Source organism: Anomaloglossus baeobatrachus, chromosome 3 (assembly GCF_048569485.1).
Source record: "Anomaloglossus baeobatrachus isolate aAnoBae1 chromosome 3, aAnoBae1.hap1, whole genome shotgun sequence".
Lineage (NCBI taxonomy): Eukaryota > Metazoa > Chordata > Amphibia > Anura > Aromobatidae > Anomaloglossus > Anomaloglossus baeobatrachus.
In genome coordinates, this window is record NC_134355.1 from 129,087,496 (window position 1) to 129,108,333 (window position 20,838).

Consider the following 20,838-nt stretch of genomic DNA (forward strand, 5'->3'; position numbering starts at 1 on the left):
TGATAATACCTGTCCCGGACGACGAGAAGTTCAAAGGTTTTTATTCCAACCTCTTTGTGGTCCCCAAAAAGGATGGGTCAGTTCGACCCATCCTGGACCTCAAACACCTGAACAAACATGTGCACGTACGGAGATTCAGAATGGAGTCCCTAAGGTCCATTATTGCATCCATGGTCGAAGGGGAATTCCTCACCTCCATAGACATCAAGGACGCGTACCTGCACATACCCATCGACCCAGATCACCAAAAGTTCCTCCGCTTCGCAGTTCAGGACTCCCACTTTCAATTCGTAGCTCTACCCTTCGGCCTTGCCACTGCACCAAGGGTCTTCACCAAAGTCATGGCGGCCGCCATGAGCGTCCTTCACGCCAGGGGAGTAGTCGTTCTCCCTTACTTGGACGACCTTCTCATCAAGGCCACCTACTTCCGCGACTGCTCAACCAGCGTACAGATCACTGTGGACACACTATCCCGCTTAGGGTGGCTAGTGAATCTAGACAAATCATCCCCGATCCCATCATGATCCATCACCTTCCTGGGCATGTCCCTGGACACCCGTCGGGGCTTGATCTACCTCCCCCTGGACAAGGCGATCGCAATTCAACTAGCGGTACGCTGCCTTCTACGTCCTCCGTCTCGCTCCATTCGATTCAGCATGAAGGTACTCGGCAGGATGGTGGCGGCTATGGAAGCAGTACCCTTTGCTCAACTGCACCTCCGCCCACTGCAGCTAGCCCTTCTAGCGGCCTGGGACAAGAGCCCCTTCTCCCTGGACAGACATCTTCACCTGACGCCTTCAGTCAGGTACGCACTCCACTGGTGGCTTCAGTCCTCATCCCTATCGAAGGGGAGATCTTTTCTCCCAGTGAACTGGCTGGTTCTGACCACGGACGCCAGCCTCCTAGGCTGGGGAGCAGTGTACCGGCACCACACTGCTCAAGGACGCTGGACGCCCCAGGAGTCTTTCCTACCCATAAACATTCTGGAAATCTGCGCGATCTTCCTCGCGCTCAGGGCGTTCTCCCCTCTGCTAGCGGATCGTCAGATTCGAGTCCAATCGGACAATGCGACAGCTGTAGCCTATATCAATCGGCAGGGGGGCACCCGCAGCAAAGCGGTTTATTTCGAGGCACAAAGTTCCACAGCTGGGCCAAATCGACGGGGTCAGTTATATCAGCGGTACACATACCGGGAGTAGAGAACTGGGCAGCAGACCTTCTAAGTCGCCAAGGCCTGGCCGCCGGAGAATGGTCTCACCACCCAGAAGTGTTTCTACACATCTGCACTCGCTGTGGCACACCAGACGTGGATCTAATGGCCTCAAGGTTGAACGCAAAGGTACCCGCGTTCATAACCAGGTCACGCGACCCGCAGTCCATCGGCGCGGATGCTCTAGTCTGCTCCTGGCACCACTTCCGCCTGCCTTACATATTTCCACCTCTACCACTGCTGCCGCGGGTGATCAGGAAGATCAAGGCAGAGGGAGTACCGGTGATACTGATAGCACCAGACTGGCCCGGACGCGCCTGGTACGCCGAATTAGTACAAATGCTCGCAGACATACTGTGGCGCCTTCCAGACATCCCAGACCTGCTGACCCAAGGGCCCATTTCCCATCAGAACTCCAGAGCCCTGAAGCTGACGGCATGGCCATTGAGACCTGGGTATTAACAAGAGCGGGATTCTCCCCCGCGGTTATTTCCACCATGATCAGCGCCGAAAGCCTGCTTCATCCCGCATTTACCACCGTACGTGGAAAATCTTCCTTTCATGGTGCAGGGAAACTAACGTGCAGCCTATGCCTCTGGCCATCCCCAGAATTCTCGATTTTCTACAGTCTGGCTTGCAAGCGGGGTTGGCTCTCAGTTCCCTTAAAGGGCAGGTCTCAGCGCTCTCAATCTTCTACCAATGCCGCCTGGCTCAAAAACAGCAAGTCAAGACCTTCCTCCAGGGCGTTTCCCATCTAGTTCCCCCGTACAACCGGCCGCTGGACCCATGGGACCTCAATCTCGTTCTGGACGGTCTCCAGAGGTCTCCCTTTGAACCTCTCAAGGAATCCTCCCTTGCTCTTCAGTCCAGGAAGGGAACATTCCTGGTGGCAATTACGCCCATCAGACGGGTTTCGGAGTTGGCAGCAGTCTCTTGCCGCGAGCCTTTTCTGATCTTTCACCAGGACAAGGTGGTTCTGCGCCCCCTTCCGGATTTTCTTCCAAAGGTTCTTACCCCGTTTCATTTGAACGAGGACATTGTTCTGCCTTCCTTTTGTCCACACCCAGTTCATAGGGTGGAAAGGTCTCTGCATTCGTTAGACCTCGTCAGAGCTCTCAGATATTACATATCCAGGACAGCCCCCTTTAGGAAAACGGACTCTTTGTTCGTCATTCCTGAGGGGCCTAAGAAGGGACAGGCAGCTTCAAAGGCGACTCTGGCTCGCTGGATTCGCTCTGCGATCCAGGAAGTCTACCGCTTGCAACTCAAGCCCATTCCTAGTGTGCTGCGGGCTCATTCCACGCAAACAGTTGGCGCTTCGTGGGCCATTCGGCATCAGGCTTCAGTGGAACAGGTGTGTAAGGCTGCGACCTGGTCTAGCCTACATACGTTTTCAAAGCATTACAGAGTCCATACCCAGGTTTCAGCTGAAGCATATCTAGGTAGGAAAATTCTGCAAATGGCAGTAGAACACCTCTCTCAGTAGGTGCTCCAGGCTGTCTGGGACTGGTTCCTAGTCCGTGGGTTGCGTTGTCTTGTTTTTATTTTTCCCACCCATGGGCTGCTTTAGGACGTCCCATGGTCCTGTGTCCGCCAATGAGGCGTCAGAGAAAAACGGATTTTTGTGTACTCACCGTAAAATCGTTTTCTCTTAGCCATCATTGGGGGACACAGCACCCACCCTGTTGCCCTGGTGGGCCTTGGTTCTCTCAGTACCTTATTTGGTTATGACTCTTTGTTTCTCATGTTCCTCTGTTGAGAAGTTTTTACTGGTATTTCTCCTACTGCTTGTGTTCTAAAACGGAGGTTGCCTGGCCCGGCCAGGGGGTGTATACTGCAGAGTAGGAGCTATGCTTTTGCATCTACTTAGTGTCCTCCTATGGATAGGCAGCATAACACCCATGGTCCCGTGTCCCCCAATGATGGCTAAGAGAAAACGATTTTACGGTGAGTACACAAAAATCCGTTTATTTGGTTAGAGACCCATCAAATAAGGACTTCTTGCCACAGCTGATGGCCAATTAGCCTAATTCGTTTAAGTCTATTCCATAAAGCAGTTATGCAATTCAAATGTCTTATGTTCAATGCTCGCTTACATCTTGGTACATACAGTGTGCTGCTGTATTCTTTAGTGTGTAATATCTATATATATATATATATAATTGCCTTATTCTGTCTGATTGGCCGCTGCCTCGGCCTGGCCCCCCCCCCCCCCACGGATTGGTAGCTTGCCACGGCCTGGCCCCGCCCCGCCCCCCCCGCACGGATTGGCCGCTCGCCCCAGCCCTCCGCACGCATCGCCAGACATAACCTTGCGCTGCTGGGATTGTGACGGAGCCGGTGAACGCTGGTAACCATTATACACATCGGGTAACTAAGGTCCCTTAGTTACCCGATGTGCATCATAGTTACCAGCGTACACCGGCTCCCGGTACACATGTGCAGGGAGCCGGCATTATACTCCTCTCCCCCCAGGACTACTCCTCCTATTATAGTCCTCCTATTATACTCCTCTCTGAGTATAATAGGAGAACTATTATAGCATGGGGGATGGAGCACGATGGGGGGTGCGCAGCATGGGGGATGTAGCACGATGGGGGGTGCGCAGCATGGGGGATAGAGCACAATGGGTTGTGCGCAGCATGGGGGAGAGAGCACGATGGGGGGTGCGCAGCATGGGGGATGGAGCACGATGGGGGGTGCGCAGCATGGGGGATGGAGCACGATGGGGGGTGCGCAGCATGGGGGATGGAGCACGATGGGGGGTGCGCAGCATGGGGGATGGAGCACGATGGGGGGTGCGCAGCATGGGGGATGGAGCACGATGGGGGGTGCGCAGCATGGGGGATGGAGCACGATGGGGGGTGCGCAGCATGGGGGATGGAGCACGATGGGGGGTGCGCAGCATGGGGGATGGAGCACGATGGGGGGTGCGCAGCATGGGGGATGGAGCACGATGGGGGGTACGCAGCATGGGGGATGGAGCACGATGGGGAGTGCGCAGCATGGGGGATGGAGCACGATGGGGAGTGCGCAGCATGGGGGATGGAGCACGATTGGGGGTGCGCAGCATGGGGTATGGAGCACGATGGGGGATGAGCAGCATAGGGGATGGAGCACGATGGGGGGTGCGCAGCATGGGGGATGGAGCACGATGGGGAGTGCGCAGCATGGGGGATGGAGCACGATGGGGGGTGCGCAGCATGGGGGATGGAGCACGATGGGGGGTGCACACCTCCCCCCACTGCACAACACCACACACACACTGGGAACCACAAACACCGCCCTACACAGACACCCAACTCACAAACAGCGCGGCACACACAAATATACGCACATGCCGCACAACACACACATTGCACAAAACATACCTCCCACCAAAACACACACACCCCACACCCACACAAACCGCGCAACACACACACACACACACAGCGCTCCACAAACAACGCAACACACACAATGCAACACACAAACAACACCGCTCTCACCCCCGCCACACCCAGACAACACCCAGAACATGTACAGCGCCCTACACAAACACTTAGTAACTACACACAACATATATATCTTATATATTACAAAAATCATACATTAACTACACAATACGTAAATTCTAGAATACCCGATGCGTAGAATCGGGCCACCTTCTAAATATTATATATATATATACACACATATATATCTATATATCTATATTACACACACACACACACACACACACACACCCGTATATACATATACACACACACACACACCTATAGCTCCTCCCCCTTCACGTCGAAGAATGGGAAAGTCTTCACTGAATACAGATTTTACCTTAGAATTGAAAATTTTTATAATGACTGATCAGTCCTGGCAGAGAAGGAAGCAAATTGTTCTGATAGGATATATTACACTTCTAGCTTGGCAGGACCAACTGTCTAGTCCCCCAGAATGAATTCAGTTTGACAACACCACCGCCGTGGCATACATCAGCCAGCAAGGAGGGACTGAGTTGCCAAGCCATTTCAGAGATCTCACAGATTCTCAACTAGGCAGAATAGAAAGCTGGCAATCCTAATCCACATTCCGAAGTATAACTGGGCCATGGAGTTTCAAAGTCGCAAAGGACTAACCATTGGAGAGTGGTCCCTGCATCTAACAGTCTCTGATGAGATCTGTCTTCAGTTGTGCACTCCAGACATCGCCTCCATAGAATCCAGACTCAGCCGCAAAATTCCTTGGTTTGTATCCATAAACTTGCGACATTCCAACAACCACATCAGACACTCTTGTGATTCCATGATCCCAATTTTACCTCCCTTATCTGCTCCCTCCTCCACATCAGAAGGAATTACCATTATCCTCATGGGCCTGGACAAGCCCAGAAGAACATGGTACACAGAAGTGGACATCCTCACAGATGCTCCAGGAATACTAGAGGGTCGACCAAACCTACTTCCCATTGTATTCTCTTCTACCCGAGTTCATGGTGGCTCATTTCAATGGCATGACTCTTGAAGCTGCAGTTCCAAAAAATTCCAGAAGGTTTTTCTGATCAGGTTGTGCAGACCATGATCAAAGCACAAAAAAATCGTCTTGTATTTACCATAGTACCATTCTTCTTTTGGAGTGAATCTTGTAAACTCTCACCCCTAGGGATTATTCCTCTACTATCTCTCCTAGATTACCTACAATTAGGTCTCTAGTCTAGCCCTAAGCTTACTCATAGGCCAGGTCTTGGCCCACTCCTTTTTCAAAAAGATATGGTTCCTCAGCCTTAAATCAGAATTTTTCATCAGGTTGTTGCTCAAACTGTGTTCCTCCTAAAAGTCCTCTTCGGATCCATCCCTGGACTATAACCTGGTGCTTAACGCCTTACACTGTCCTCCTTTTGAACCAATGCTGAGAATTTCTCTGCTCTGGTCTTCCTGGAAGGTGGCATTCCTGACTGCTGTCACTTCAATTAAGACAATACGGGGGGCGTGGCCTGGACATGGAGCCGACAGGAAGCACACTGTAAGAGCTCCTCACCAACGGCTGCAAACACCACCATCCACCAGCGATTAAAGAAGCTTACCGGAGCCAGATGAGAGGGAAAGCGGGTCTCAGGTCGCAGACACCTGCCAGAGGGACTTCCAGCCGCGGGGGGCAAGGTATCGTGCCATTCCTGACAGAGTCCCAGCGTCCTCCCAGGCCCGTAATGGCGACCGGGACACGTGCTGCTGCGACCCGGCTGACACAGCCTGCGCGCTCTCCTGCTTCCCCCGCCCGCTCTGCACAACAGCCGGTTGGAAAGTTACTGACTGACCCGGCACCGCAGACCTCTGGAGGGATGACTCCTGGGAGAGATGCCGTAGACCGGCCTGTGGTGGATGATGGGGGAGGGGTGAGCAGTGGGAATATGGGTGCAGGGCGCGCTTCTCCCTCTGGATCCTCACAGGGCAGGGGATCTTCTGCCTCCCTCCCTGACTGCTCCAGCACACCAAGCACCCCGCGGTCGTTCCCTGCCCCACAACACTCACATACCCCAGCAGCTGGCTCAGGAGAGGCCACTGAGCAGAGCTTGCTTGCCCTCCCCTGCCGTGGAAGGGAGAATACAGCTACTCCCCTGCAACATTATGGGGATGAACAGGGCTCAGAAATGTCAGCTCTAAGAGACCAAATCAATGCTATGCCAACCAAAATGGATATGGAGGGATACATTGCCCGCCTGGAGGCGGTTTGTAAAACGGAAATTCGCTCCTTGAAGGAGGATATGTCATCACTGACTAACTCCGTGCGGGCCCTTGAACCGTCCACCCAGGATTTATACTCTCAGCAAAGTTCACAACAGCAGCTTATAGATAAGCAGGTTCAACAGATCCACCTCTTGTTTGACATGATGGAAGATGCTGAAAACCGCAACAGACGAAATAATATACGAATTCGTAGTTTACCAGAGTCAGTCGGGCCTCAGGATCTGATCTCTACACTGCAGAGGATGTTTAACTCCTTGTTGGAACTTCCCCTTGAAACACACATTGAAATGGACAGAGCACACCGGGCACTGGGGCCCAGAAACCCGGATCCAGAGAGGCCAAGGGACATTATTTGCAGAGTACACTTCTTCCAGATCAAGGAGCATATTATGAGAAAAGCAAGAGATAAAGGTACCCTTGATTTTAAAGGAACTCCCATCCAACTTCTAGAGGATCTTTCCCGATCCACACTTGCAAAAAGAAGAGCCCTGAGACCCCTGCTGGAGGTTCTACGCAACAACAATATTGCTTATTCCTGGGGCTATCCTTTTCAACTACAAGTCAGGAAGGGTCCCAATCTGATCATCTTGAGATCTCTGGCTGACCTGCCAGATTTTCTGTCGGCTCTGGATCTTCCTGGGATAAAGTTACTGGACTGGCCATATACTACACCTCCACCCCAGAGAGTGGCCCGTCGTGGCGGTTCCTTCCCCTTTGATCAACACCGTACTCAGCGACAAAGACCTCAGAAGTCGCCGAGAACCTCATCGGCGGAGACTTGAACTCTCGGGACTTCTGGGTGATAAGTGTTGTTCGAGAGAGGAGTTAGGTTTATCATGGCCTACTCTGATACCTAACCAATATTGCCCAATATCTGCCCCCCCCCTTTTTTTTTTCTCTCTCCCCCCTCCCCCTCCTCTTCTCCTCTCCCCCCCCCCCTCCCTGGGCATCACCAATTCTAATAATGTTGGGATTCTCTGTCCCCCCTCTTGGCATGCTCTAATGCTGGGTTGGGGTACTTGAACCCCCTGGGTATATGTACCTCTCCTAAAAATCTCACGGGATGTGAGTTAGAGGCAGGAGTTTATCTTTATCTCTCTTGCCACATTCTTTACTTTGTTGATGTGATTAATATACTGAGCCTGAGTTATTAGCTGTTATATATGCTACTTCTATTTTGGTCGGGTGAATGACCATATGTGATTTTTTTTTTTTCCTGCCCTTTTTCGGTATTATCTAGTTAGGTGGTGTAGCAGCCGTTTCTCAGGCAACATAGTTTTCAGTCACCTCCCATATTAGGGTGTGTTCCTAGAACACTGGTTACGAGTATTTTCTCAGTTTTGATAGCCTTTTGAGTCCTAGCTCAAAAGGCAAAGTAAAGACAAGTTTTGATATTAGTCTTTATTATTCTGATCTCTTTTTTCCGTTCTACTACTTTCTCTGCTTTCTTTTCTTTAATCTTAGTTTCTTTCTTCTCCCTCCCCATCTTCTCACTTTTCCCTTGGGTGCCCAGAGGATAGTGCTTCTACGATGGCGAACCTCAACTTATGCTCTCTAAATGTTAGAGGATTTAATGTACCAGAGAAGAGATCCAAGATCCTCTATAACATGCATAAAAAAAGAATCCATATTCTACTGCTTCAGGAGACCCATTTTAAAACAGACCACATCCCCGCATTTAAGCATAGATATTATACTTCCTGGTTTCATAGTACCAATTCAGTCGCAAAATCCAAGGGAGTTAGCATCGCTCTACATAAATCTCTCCCAGCTCAGGTTTTATCAGTTAAGCCTGACCCAGAGGGGCGATTCATTTTTATCAAACTTAAGATCTGTACCAAGTTATTTACCATTGCTAATCTTTATCTCCCCAACCAGGACCCGGCCAGGACTTGCCAAAAATACCTGAACACTCTCTCTGAATTCGCTGAAGGCTCCCTGATTCTTGGAGGAGATTTCAATCTCATCTTTGATCGGGCTGTTGACTCCTCCTCGGGTAGGTCTTCTGTTCCTGCAGTGAAACTGCGAGGTCTCAGAAGTAAAATTACTAGACTTGAGACTCATCGATGATGTCTGGCGTACCCTACACCCTAAAACACAGGACTACACTTTCTATTCTCCTGTCCATGATATGTACAGTAGAATAGACCTTTTTTTTTATTAGTCACCACCTACTCTCACATGACCCGGCCTGTACTATAGACCCTATGGTATGGTCCGATCATGCCTCGGTGTCACTTTCTCTCCTTTTGACAGACCTACGCCCCAGGGAATGGTTATGGTCTTTAAACCCACACTTATTAAAAGATCAGACGTGTCAGCCATCAGGAAGACCATCACAGACTTCTTCGAATTTCATGCCAATGACCTAACACCCTTACTTCTCCAATGGGAGACCCTGAAGGGGATGATTCGGGGGACCTTTATTCAACAGGGAACCAGACTTAAAAGAGATAGAGCCTGCGCAATAGACAGATTACTGACTTCCATTCAACACCTAGAACAGACACATAAACGGACTCATGACCCTCAGATTTTAACAGACTTGCTCAAGGCTAGACTAGACTTGGGAGCCCTCTTAGATGCAGCGTCTGCCCGTCATCGAGATAGAGGTAGGAGATTTATGTACGAATTCTCTAACAAGCCAGGCAGAGCTCTGGCTAGATTTCTTAATCCTCGCCTGCCCTCTACATTTATCCCTACCATTAAATCACCATCTGGACATTCAGCACACAAACCTCATGAAATAGCGGATGTATTCCGAGATTATTATGACGGGTTATACAACCTAGGTGGCCCAGTGGCGGACATGTCCCCAACAAATTTCCAAGCGAAAGTGGACAACTATGTTGATGGTACCCCTCTCCCCCCATTGAACCATGTGGACTCTCTCATGCTAGATGACCCTTTTAGCGAACAAGAGGTCACTGAGGTTATTAAGAGTCTGGCCAATGGTAAGAGCCCCGGTCCGGATGGATTCCTGGCCAACTTCTATAAGCAATTTGCTTTGGAACTGACGCCCTTCCTGACTAAGACCTTTAACTCCATATCCTCAGCTTGCCCCTTCGCCGCGCAAACCCTTGCGGCTACTATAACGGTGATTCCCAAGCCTGGGAAGGACCCGTCTTTATGCTCCAACTACCGCCCTATCTCTCTTATAGGAGTAGATGTCAAGATCTTCGCCAAATTAATAGCTAACCGGTTGTCCCCGCTGTTGCCTGCCTCAATCCATACTGACCAAACTGGATTTGTCCGAGGTAGAGAGGCGCGCGATAATACTATTAAAACTCTACTTTTGACCTCACATATGTACAGACAAGGTACTCCAGCCTGCCTTCTATCGATCGATGCCGAGAAGGCATTCGATTGTCTCAACTGGACCTTTCTACGCTCCTCCCTGAGGCAGCTGGGAATCGGCCAAACTATGTTAGAGAGAATTTTTGCCCTGTATCATAAGCCCTCAGCACGAGTTCGAGCCAACAATACTCTATCTTCTCCCCTGCAAATATCTAATGGCACTAGACAGGGGTGCCCCCTTTCACCCCTTCTATATGTAATAGCCATGGAGCATTTGGCTATATCCCTTCGAAACTCCCCCGATATAAAGGGCTTTGATGTAGGTCAGAAAGATTATAAACTTGCCTTATACACTGATGACCTCCTTCTATATCTAACAAATCCGGAAATCGCCTTTCCAATTCTCATCCAGAAATTCCAACGTTTTGGCATAGTTTCTAACTTCAAAGTAAACTACTCAAAGACAGAGGCCCTTAATATTACTCTCCCTACCACACAAGTCAATAGACTGAAATCCGCCTTCCCATTTAAGTGGGAGATCCAATCTATCAAGTATCTTGGGATATCTGTTTCGGCCAATCCAGATGAGTTGTTTATGGCTAATTACTCCCCATTGCTTACTAGAACTCTTGCTGATCTAAATAGATATAATCGGGGACGACTTTCCTGGTTTGGCCGGATCAATGCCCTCAAGATGGACATACTCCCGAGGTTCCTTTACTTATTCCAAACAGTCCCGATCAAAGTTACTAAACAATATTTCAGACAACTCCAGAGGGCATGTAGCAGATTCGTCTGGGGGACGGGGAGACCTCGGATTCGATACGCCACACTGGTAGGACCCAAATCCAGGGGAGGCGCTGGTTTACCTGATTTTGAAAAGTATTACCAGAGTGTCCTCCTCACAAGGGTCTTGGATTGGAGATTTAACGATCTCAAACAGTGGGTGGGCGTTGAGTCCCATCTCTCCCCGTTCCCTCTGGCACGGCTTCTATGGGCCCCCCTTCAACAGAGACCGGCGGTTTCGGGATTTCAACCTCTGACTCAGGCGCTCATGCTTTTTTGGGACAGGCATCTGGAGACGTTAAACTTATCCCATAGACCGGGGAGTATGAGCTCACTCTTTAATAATCTCGACTTCCCCACTGCGTCGGAGAGATCTACCTTCTTATGTTGGGACTCAGCAGACGGAGTTACCCTGGGACAGGTTGCTAGGAAGCTATCTGGAACGGCGTCTTTTGAAGCTTTGCAGGAGTCATGCCCAGGGAGGAGACTATCCTGGCTGGAATATACTCAACTGACCACATTTATAAAAAGGAAATTCCCGGGAAATGCACTATTATCCAAATCTACACACTTTGAGACCCTAATTTCATTAAATGCCGCGCCGCAACATGCCATCGCATTGATCTACAATCTCTTGTGTACAGCCCAATATAAAGGTGTCCCAACGTATTTGGAGGCCTGGCAAAGAGAGCTCCAGATCACGTTGTCGGAACAAGATCATCTCAAAATCTTTACACTCTCTCATAAAATGTCCATTTCCTGTAGTGCACAGGAGAAAAATTTTAAAATTCTTACACGCTGGTACAGATGCCCTGACGTATTGCATAAGATCTACCCCACAGTACCAGATACCTGCTGGAGATGCGGAGACGAAATTGGTACTATGAAACATATATGGTGGGATTGCTCCTTGATAAGGTCATTCTGGGATTTCATTTTTGAAATATACTTTCAACTGTCGGGTATTCGGGTAATTCCTACTCCTCAAATAGCTTTACTGTCCCTAATCCCTGGATCTGTCTCTGTGACCAAAAGAGGTGTCCTACGCTTTCTTCTCATTGCTACTCGTATGATTATTCCAAGACATTGGAAGACAAACTCAACCCCCTCTGTAAGGGAATTTTTGGAGGAGATGAATAGATTGGAGCGTATGGAGTCCCTGATGGCAGATGATGGGGACAAATGGGATAAACATGCTGGCACGTGGTCTTCCTGGCTTCTTTTCCGGGAGACTCCGAGATTTACGTCTTGGCTCAGATAAGGGGCTATACACGGGTCTTTCCTTCCTTGGGTTCCTTTAGTTGATATTTGCAATCTCTAAGAGGATTCGTTTACCTGACGCCGGAATTCTTTGGACACCCAACCTTCTCCTACCTATCTATCCATATCCCCCCCCCCTCCTCCTCTCATACCCTCCTCTCTTTCCTATACCTATCTTTTTCCTCCTTCGTCTCTCTTTCTAACCTTCACTCAGTCTTTATAGTTAAAATAGTTTCCGTAATACTGCTTTGAGTTGACATACCATGATACAGTATAACCTGAATTGTCTTGTTTTAACTGCATTATCTGTTATGGTCTCTTATGTGACCATTCTTATCCTGATAAAAGTTCTCTTACAATACAGTGCTACATGCTTGATCCACATGTTTGGATCAACCTTGACTTTTGTTTGATTACATCGTATTCGTGTTATAAGCAATGATTTGTTCATTTTTTCTTAAACCCAATAAAATTATTTACAGAAGAAAAAAAAAATTAAGACAATACGAAACTGGTGGTTCTGACATGTTACTCGCCATTTCTTGTTCCTTTACCGGACAAGGTGGTTATGCATCTGGTACCCATTTTCCTTCCCAAGGTGGTCTATGCTTTCCATTTTAAATATTGTTCTGCCTTTGCTCTGTCCTTCCTCTGTAGTAGAGAGATCCTTACACTATTTGGACCTGGCCAGAGCTCAGTGCCACCACCTGTCAATGACAGCCTCCTGTAGATATTCGGATTCAGTTGGTCATCCCAGAAGGACCTCGTCAAGGTCTCTACGTCTAAGGCAAAAATTGCTTATCGCACTCTGTCAGCCTTATAAGCTTCTAGGATGCTAAAGAACACAGCGCCCCTGACTGGGGTTAAGGTCCATTCCTATCTGAGCAGTGGGGGTTTCCTGGGCTGTCCACAATTGGGCTTCTACGTTGCAGCTTTGTAAGGCCAATACTGTGACTTCCATTCACACGGTTTCAAAATTTTCCAAGGTTTACACTTTTGCATCAGCAGATGGGAGTTTGTGCAGAAAGGTGCTGCATGTGGTAATCGTTTGGGTGAGTACCTGAGTGATTTTCCTTACATATTCGTATATGTTCCCACCCTTGGAATTACTTTGGGACACTGCATGTTTTCCTGTGTCCCTCAATGAAGCGCACAAGAAGAGAGGACTTTTGAACTTCTAGTTCCCCATTGGGTGTGTTCTTCGTTTTTTCTGCTTCTCCTTTTGTTTTTTCACTAACTGAATAGCTTAGTATGCTTTAAATTGTAATTCTTAAGGGTACTTTACACGCTGCGATATCTGTACCGATATCGCTAGCGAGCGTACCTGCCCCCGTCGGTTGTGCATCACGGGCAAATCGTTGCCCGTGGCGCACAACATCGCTAACACCCGTCACACGGACTTACCTTCCCTGCGACGTCGCTCTGGCCGGCGAACCGCCTCCTTTCTCAGGGGGTGGTTAGTGCGGCGTCACAGCGACGTCACATGGCAGCAGTCCAATAGCAGAGGAGGGGCGGAGATGAGCGTCCGGAATATCTCGCCCACCTCCTTCCTTCCTCATTGCCGGTGGACACAGGTAAGGAGATGTTCATCGTTCCTGCGGTGTCACACATAGCGATGTGTGCTGCCGCAGGAACGACGAACAATATCGTACCTGCAGCAGCAACGATATTTGGGAAAGGAGCGATGTGTCAACGAGCAACGATTTTTCACATTTTTGCGCACGTTGATCGTCGCTCCTCGGTGTCACACGCTGCGATGTCGCTAACGGTGCCGGATGTGCATCATTAACAACGTGACCCCGACGATATATCGTTAGCGATGTCGCAGCGTGTAAATGGCCCTTTAGTGTCAGCCTCATGGTGGGAGCAGCATACACCGTATTGTTCCCTGTCTCCCCTAATGAAGGTTATGAAAAATAAAATTTTTCTACTGTAAAATGCCTTCTTCCTTCTCAGAAAAGTTTTTTGATGCCAAAGTGGACCATGAATTCTTTTCAATTGTGCCACCTATAACAATTCTTTGCTCATCAGCACTGCAAAGAAATTAGACCAGGTGAGTACTGCTAAGAGCAGTTCTACTATTCATATGTGAGGCCGTATGGCACATTTTATAAAAATATTTTAGTGTAGGACTGCCTCAAATGAGATTTGCCGTGACGTGGCGAGGCAGCTCAAGAAATAGCAATTTTTTGCCAAAAATCTCAAAAATTTTTATAATAAGTACAGTTTGGAATTTTTAGTGCTGAAGTGCACATTTAGTGCTGGCTTTTTGTTTTTTCTTCAAAGAAATTCAAGCATAGTATTATAATTTTTTCCTCACCATTAGGGAAAGATTTTGGACATTTTAGTTTCTTCAGGAAGTTCTTTAATGTAAGAAGCAGCAAGACAGTCTCCTCCATGTCTGCGCCCTCCCCAGCATTCAGCTTCTGGATGTAATCCGTCATCACAGTTCTGTGAAGCTCCTCGCCACTAGATTTATCCATCAGCCACTTATCCTCAGCGTCCTGTATCAACATATTGATAACACCGGTAAAGATTATATAGAACAGGTCATGCACCAGTTACACAAAACACCAATGTATTTTCCCAGCTTCATTCACTATGATCAGTGATATCGGCAGTAAGGAGATTGATAACTTGCCTGTACTGGAGCCGGCATATTCCTCAGCTTCTTGTCCAGCAGCTGAAAAATCCTCAATGAGAGCCGCAGCCCCGGATCCTGGGTGCTAGAGGAGGCCATCACCATGGCATGGCTAAGAACATGAAACGTCATCTTCTGTCTTACAAGAACCAGGTCCCTGTCCGCCAAAGACAGCAATTCTTCAACCTAAAAGAGAAGAGAAGAAAAATCAACTTTTGTCCTTAATATAAAGTTTCTTTTTCAGGTGTGTGGCGTATATACTATGCTAATAACATGGATTATACCCCCCTCATCATACATTAGGCAGCTCAGTTTCATCCTAGTGTCTGTAGGAGGCATATATGACTTGTATATCTTATTCATATGACATGGACGTCCTCCTCCGTTCCTTTATCATCCCCGGGAGGTCACACCGTGCGCTCCACAGTACTGCCCCGCCTTGCGCTCACCACTATTTCGCTATTCGCCTCCCCCATAGCAGCTTTGTTGGTGACCCCAGAATCATACACCATTCAGGAATCAGCACTAACATTTTTTTGCGCCCCTGAATGAAATCACCCAAGAAAACTTGCTACGCACCATCTTTAAAACTGCAGATGTGTCCATGGCGGCCATATTGACAGACAAAAGTTGAGAAAAGTTGCAGTTTACGACCACCGCACAATTTCCAGGCTGAGCCTTTTCTAAGCTCTTCTCAAGTTCTGCAGATATTAGAGAAAAACAAGGAGTTAATTCATGGTCAGGTGTAATGTACAGGGCACTTCTCAATGAAAACTGTCCACGAATCTAATAGCCCCTTATACAAAATGTATAATAAATGATACGAAGACTAAAGTATTCCGTATTATGTAATGTACAGGCTCATCACACATAGAAAACATTAGTGAGAATACCTTCTGGCCAGCCTTTTAGTAATGGGTGCAGGTGACTGACACCACTGCGCCCCAGGTACACCGCAATGGTGCTCTCCGCACTATTGACCTGGTTGTTTGTGAAAACCATGTGCGGGATCACCGCCATTATAACCCGGTCACACAGCTCGGGGTGATCGGTAATTGAAGTGTCTTGAACGATAAGGTCTGTAGCTTCTTCAATAGCTTTGCTCCTGTAATATAATAAAGCCATAACCTAACTGGGATAAGAAGTACCAACTACCAAAAAAATGCGCTAAGCTCCACAGGTTACTGCAAATTGATTCACACCCAGTCTATCTGGTATAATCCATTGCTCCCAGACAAGATGAGAAATACATTATAGACTACAAACCGAATGAGAAATGTATTCTAAAGTACATAAAGAGATGGAAGCAATGAAGGAAAAAAAACCTTACCAGCCGCCATCCTCCAATAGATCTGCACGATCAAACAAGGTGAGCAGCACAGAGACCCTTTCTTCTGCAGTGAAGTGGCTGAGGTAGAGCTGGAAATAACACAAACGTTAAACTGGTCCTTATTTATTCGTTAACCAGCAAGTTGTGCCCAAACTTCATACAAGACTAATTGTACCAATTTCACCAGTTCACTAAATACGCTGGTTAATGGCAAGCTGCATTTCCAGCTAGATCAGTCTGGGTGCCAGTTTTGGAGCCAACGACTGCCAAACCAGACAAGAGAAGGTTAATGTGCGAATATGGGAGCTAATGAGCTCAGAAGCAGCATGGACACATAGACCTCCCATCCAGCCTGTATTACTTAAAGAGTCACTCCCATGGGAGAAAAGTCTATAACTTGCATCATGCTGCAAACTACATATGAAGGGGGCTGAATATAAATATAGGAATGAAGACGGCAGACTGAAACGTACTGCAACTTTATTTACTTTACTAATGGTAGCCACTAATATATAGACTGAAAGCAGACAGACAGATTACCAATTGCTACAGAAATATCAGTTGTGAATTAAAAAAAATAAATATAAAATGACCAACCTTAAATGACTGGAGGGCAGCCAACAGCACCTCTACATTGTCATCCATGAGCCGAGCTAATATAGCTTCTTTAATAAAGGACTCATCAAAGCCAGCCTGGTAGAGAAAGGAATACATGTGGATGTTATTAACGACAGGGTTGAGACCCTGCGGATATCTGATCTAAAGGGGTTGTCTGGTACCCCACGTATCTAATTTGTTTCCCAGAAGCAGTAGCCTTCCCTAGAGAGCGTTTCTGGTATTACAGTTCATGCCTGATTCTGTCTATTTAAAACCCTGGGTAAACTGGATCAGAACCAAAGAAGCCATCATTAGAGCAACAAGGGGCAGCCACCAAGGTTTCCTAAACCTCTACATGACAAATTTACACTCTGCCTTACATCCACACATAAACTGACAGATTAAACCTAATATACCTGTGCATCAAATGCTTATAGCTCTCAAGACCTCATTATATATGTTCCGGCCATTTGATAATTATATAGAAGCAGTTCTGCTAATAGTTAAGCTGGCCACACACTTTAGATACCCTACGGCACAACAACCAGGCCACTATATTTCCCGACTTCTCCATATATAGGAACGATCAATTCAACTGAGCGCTCCATGCCGATGGATTATCTCCCCACTAGAAAAAGGATCAGTGATCCTGCCCGAGTCTTAACTTCTCTGACAATCTGTCAGAGGGCAGTCAGGAAGCAACCTTACTAATCAGAAAGTTGCCGATCCCCTGAAATCAACAGGTTAAGACAACTTTTTTTTATAATGTACATAGTTACATAGTTACTTACGTTGAAAAAAAGACCTAGGTCCATCTACTTCAACCTTCCTCCACCAGTTCTACATTTGGTCAATAGGGCAGCGGTTTTAGAATAAGAATATACCATCAATATTAGATAGATTTGGATAAGACTCCCAGCATCCATATCAATCAGATGTTTAAATGAGCAGAGTCTCGAAGCTTCGCACCCCCTGCACTGTTTATTAGGGTTCGTGCAGATGACATTCGGGCCAATGTTTGAGAAAAGTATAGAGTGGTGCCAGCTAAGAAATAATGGAAACAAAACCCATTCAAAGAGCTCATTGGTGGGTGTGCCGAGATTCGGACCTCCACTGATCGAATACTGATGGCTTATCCCAAGGGTTAGCCCTCAGGATCCTGCAGTACATGACTGGGTTCAGTCTGGGCAAGGGATGTCATTAGGATGACAAAGTCTATAAAAAAGATGCCCGTGGCACTCCAAGCCATACTTATGCCATCAACTCACTTCCATTTTTTTCATCTCCACACTGCTCCAATGACAAAGATTTCTTTTAGAAATAGTTTTACACCAGATTTTACATCAATGACCCCAAACCACTAACGCTAAAACCAACCACTCACCTTGGCCTTCTCAATGATGTCTTTCAGATGCAGCAAGGCGAGGTGTCTTATTGCGGCTTGTGGATGATTCAAGCTGAGCAGGAGCGATGTATCACAGTCCGCCAATAACTGGAAGAGATCAGCCATTACTATGTGCTCACATACAGCCCCCCTATAATCATTAGGCCTGATGACAGCAGTGTTGGATGCCCCTACCTCATGCTTTCCTCCGCTGGTAGAGAGAGCAATGAACTGGTGGAATAAGCCATGCTTCTCTTGATCTTTAACATCCTTCAGTTGTCTTTCCAAAATAAAATCCAGGGCCTCAGGATATCTAGAAGCACAGAATAAATGATAAACTCCGCCAGGCGCTCAGATACAGATTGTGATTTTATGGTCATTGCCTATTAGACAATGCTGGAAGATATCATGAGCAATATACACTCAACATACAAATGGCAACACCAAGAAGGAAAAAACGGATTTTTGTGTACTCACCGTAAAATCATTTTCTCTTAGCCATCATTGGGGGACACAGGACCATGGGTGTTATGCTGCCTATCCATAGGAGGACACTAAGTAGATGCAAAAGCATAGCTCTTCCTCTGCAGTATACACCCCTTGGCAACCTCAGTTTTAGTACACAAGCCGTAAGAGAAAAAAAAAAAAAAAAAAAAACAGTAAAAACTTCTCAACAGAGGAACATGAGAAAAGAAGAGTCAAAACCAAATAAGATACTGAGAAAACCAAGCCCCAACAGGGCAACAGGGTGGGTGCTGAGTCCCCCAATGATGGCTAAGAGAAAACGATTTTACGGTGAGTACACAAAAATCCGTTTTTCTCCGACGCCTCATTGGGGGACACAGGACCATGGGACGTCCTAAAGCAGTCCATGGGTGGGAAACATAAAAGAAGACAACACAACCCAAGGACTAGGAACCAGTCCCAGACAGCCTGGAGCGCCTACAGAATTTTCCTACCCAGATTTGCCTCAGTTGAAACCTGGGTATGGACTCTGTAATGCTTTGAAAACGTATGTAGGCTAGACCAGGTCGCAGCCTTACACACCTGTTCCACTGAAGCCTGATGCCGAATGGCCCACGAAGCGCCAACTGCTCGCGTGGAATGAGCCCGCAGCCCTCTAGGAATGGGCTTGAGTTGCAAGCGGTAGACTTCCTGGATCACAGAGCGAATCCAGCGAGCCAGAGTCGCCTTTGAAGCTGCCTGTCCCTTCTTAGGCCCCTCAGGAATGACGAACAAAGAGTCCGTTTTCCTAAAGGGGGCTGTCCTGGATATGTAATATCTGAGAGCTCTGACGAGGTTTAACGAATGCAGAAACCTTTCCACCCTATGAACCGGGTATGGACAAAAGGAAGGCAGAACAATGTCCTCGTTCAAATGAAACGGGGTAAGAACCTTTGGAAGGAAATCCGGAAGGGGGTGCAGAACCACCTTGTCCTGGCAAAAGATCAGAAAAGGCTTGCGGCAAGAGAGTGCTGCCAGCTCCAAAACCCGTCTGATGGACGTAATTTTTACCAGGAATGTTACCTTCCAGGACAGAAGAGCAAGGGAGGATTCCTTGAGGGGTTCAAAGGGAGACCTCTGGAGACCGTCCAGAACGAGGTTGAGGTCCCATGGTTCCAGCGGCCGTTTGTACGGGGGAACTAGATGGGAAACGCCCTGGAGGAAGGTCTTGACTTGCGGTTTTTGAGCCAGGCAGCATTGGTAGAAGATTGAGAGCGCTGAGACCTGTCCTTTAAGGGAACTGAGAGCCAACCCCGCTTGCAAACCAGACTGTAGAAAGTCGAGAATTCTGGGGATGGCCAGAGGCATAGGCTGGACGTTAGTTTCCCTGCACCATGAAAGGAAGATTTTCCACGTACGGTGGTATGCGGGATGAAGCAGGCTTTCAGGCGCTGATCATGGTGGAAATAACCGCGGGGGAGAATCCCTCTCTTGTTAATACCCAGGTCTCAATGGCCATGCCGTCAGCTTCAGGGCTCTGGAGTTCTGATGGGAAATGGGCACTTGGGTCAGCAAGTCTGGAAGGCGCCACGGTGCGTCTGTGAGCATTTGTACTAATTTGGCGTACCAGGCGCGCCTGGGCCAGTCCGGTGCTATCAGTATCACCGGGACTCCCTCTGCCTTGATCTTCCTGATCACCCGCGGCAGCAGGGGTAGAGGTGGAAATATGTAAGGCAGGCGGAATTGGTGCCAGGAGCAGACTAGAGCATCCGCGCCGATGGACTGCGGGTCGCGTGACCTGGCTATGAACGCGGATACCTTTGCATTTAACCTTGAGGCCATTAGATCCACGTCTGGTGTGCCCCAGCGAGTGCAGATGTGTAGAAACGCATCTGGTTGGAGAGACTCTACCCCCGGTATGTGTACCGCTGATATCACTAATCCCGACGATTCGGCCCAGCTAAGGATCTTGTGGGCCTCGAGATAAGCCGCTTTGCTGCGGTGCCCCCCTGCCGATTGATATAGGCTAAAGCTGTCGCATTGTCCAAATGGACTCGAATCTGACGACCCGCTAGACGAGGGCAGAACGCTCTGAGCACGAGGAAGATCGCGTGGCGTTCCAGGATGTTGATGGGTAGGAAAGACTCCTGGGGCGTCCAACGTCCT

General features: G+C 48.1%; 1 protein-coding gene across 2 annotated transcripts in view; it reads right to left on the reverse strand.

Moving 5' to 3' along the window:
* The window catches only part of HEATR1 (HEAT repeat containing 1), a 252,046-nt gene that overhangs the window by 134,869 nt on the left and 96,339 nt on the right, over positions 1-20,838 (reverse strand). For both annotated transcript variants that reach the window (XM_075339439.1, XM_075339438.1), the window contains exons 11-18: positions 18,424-18,541; positions 18,229-18,336; positions 16,845-16,940; positions 16,248-16,336; positions 15,811-16,022; positions 15,497-15,618; positions 14,918-15,103; positions 14,597-14,780 (exon numbers count right to left, since the gene is read on the reverse strand). In XM_075339439.1, coding sequence (XP_075195554.1) covers positions 14,597-14,780; positions 14,918-15,103; positions 15,497-15,618; positions 15,811-16,022; positions 16,248-16,336; positions 16,845-16,940; positions 18,229-18,336; positions 18,424-18,541 — 1,115 coding nt within the window. The remainder of the gene's footprint in view (positions 1-14,596; positions 14,781-14,917; positions 15,104-15,496; positions 15,619-15,810; positions 16,023-16,247; positions 16,337-16,844; positions 16,941-18,228; positions 18,337-18,423; positions 18,542-20,838) is intronic.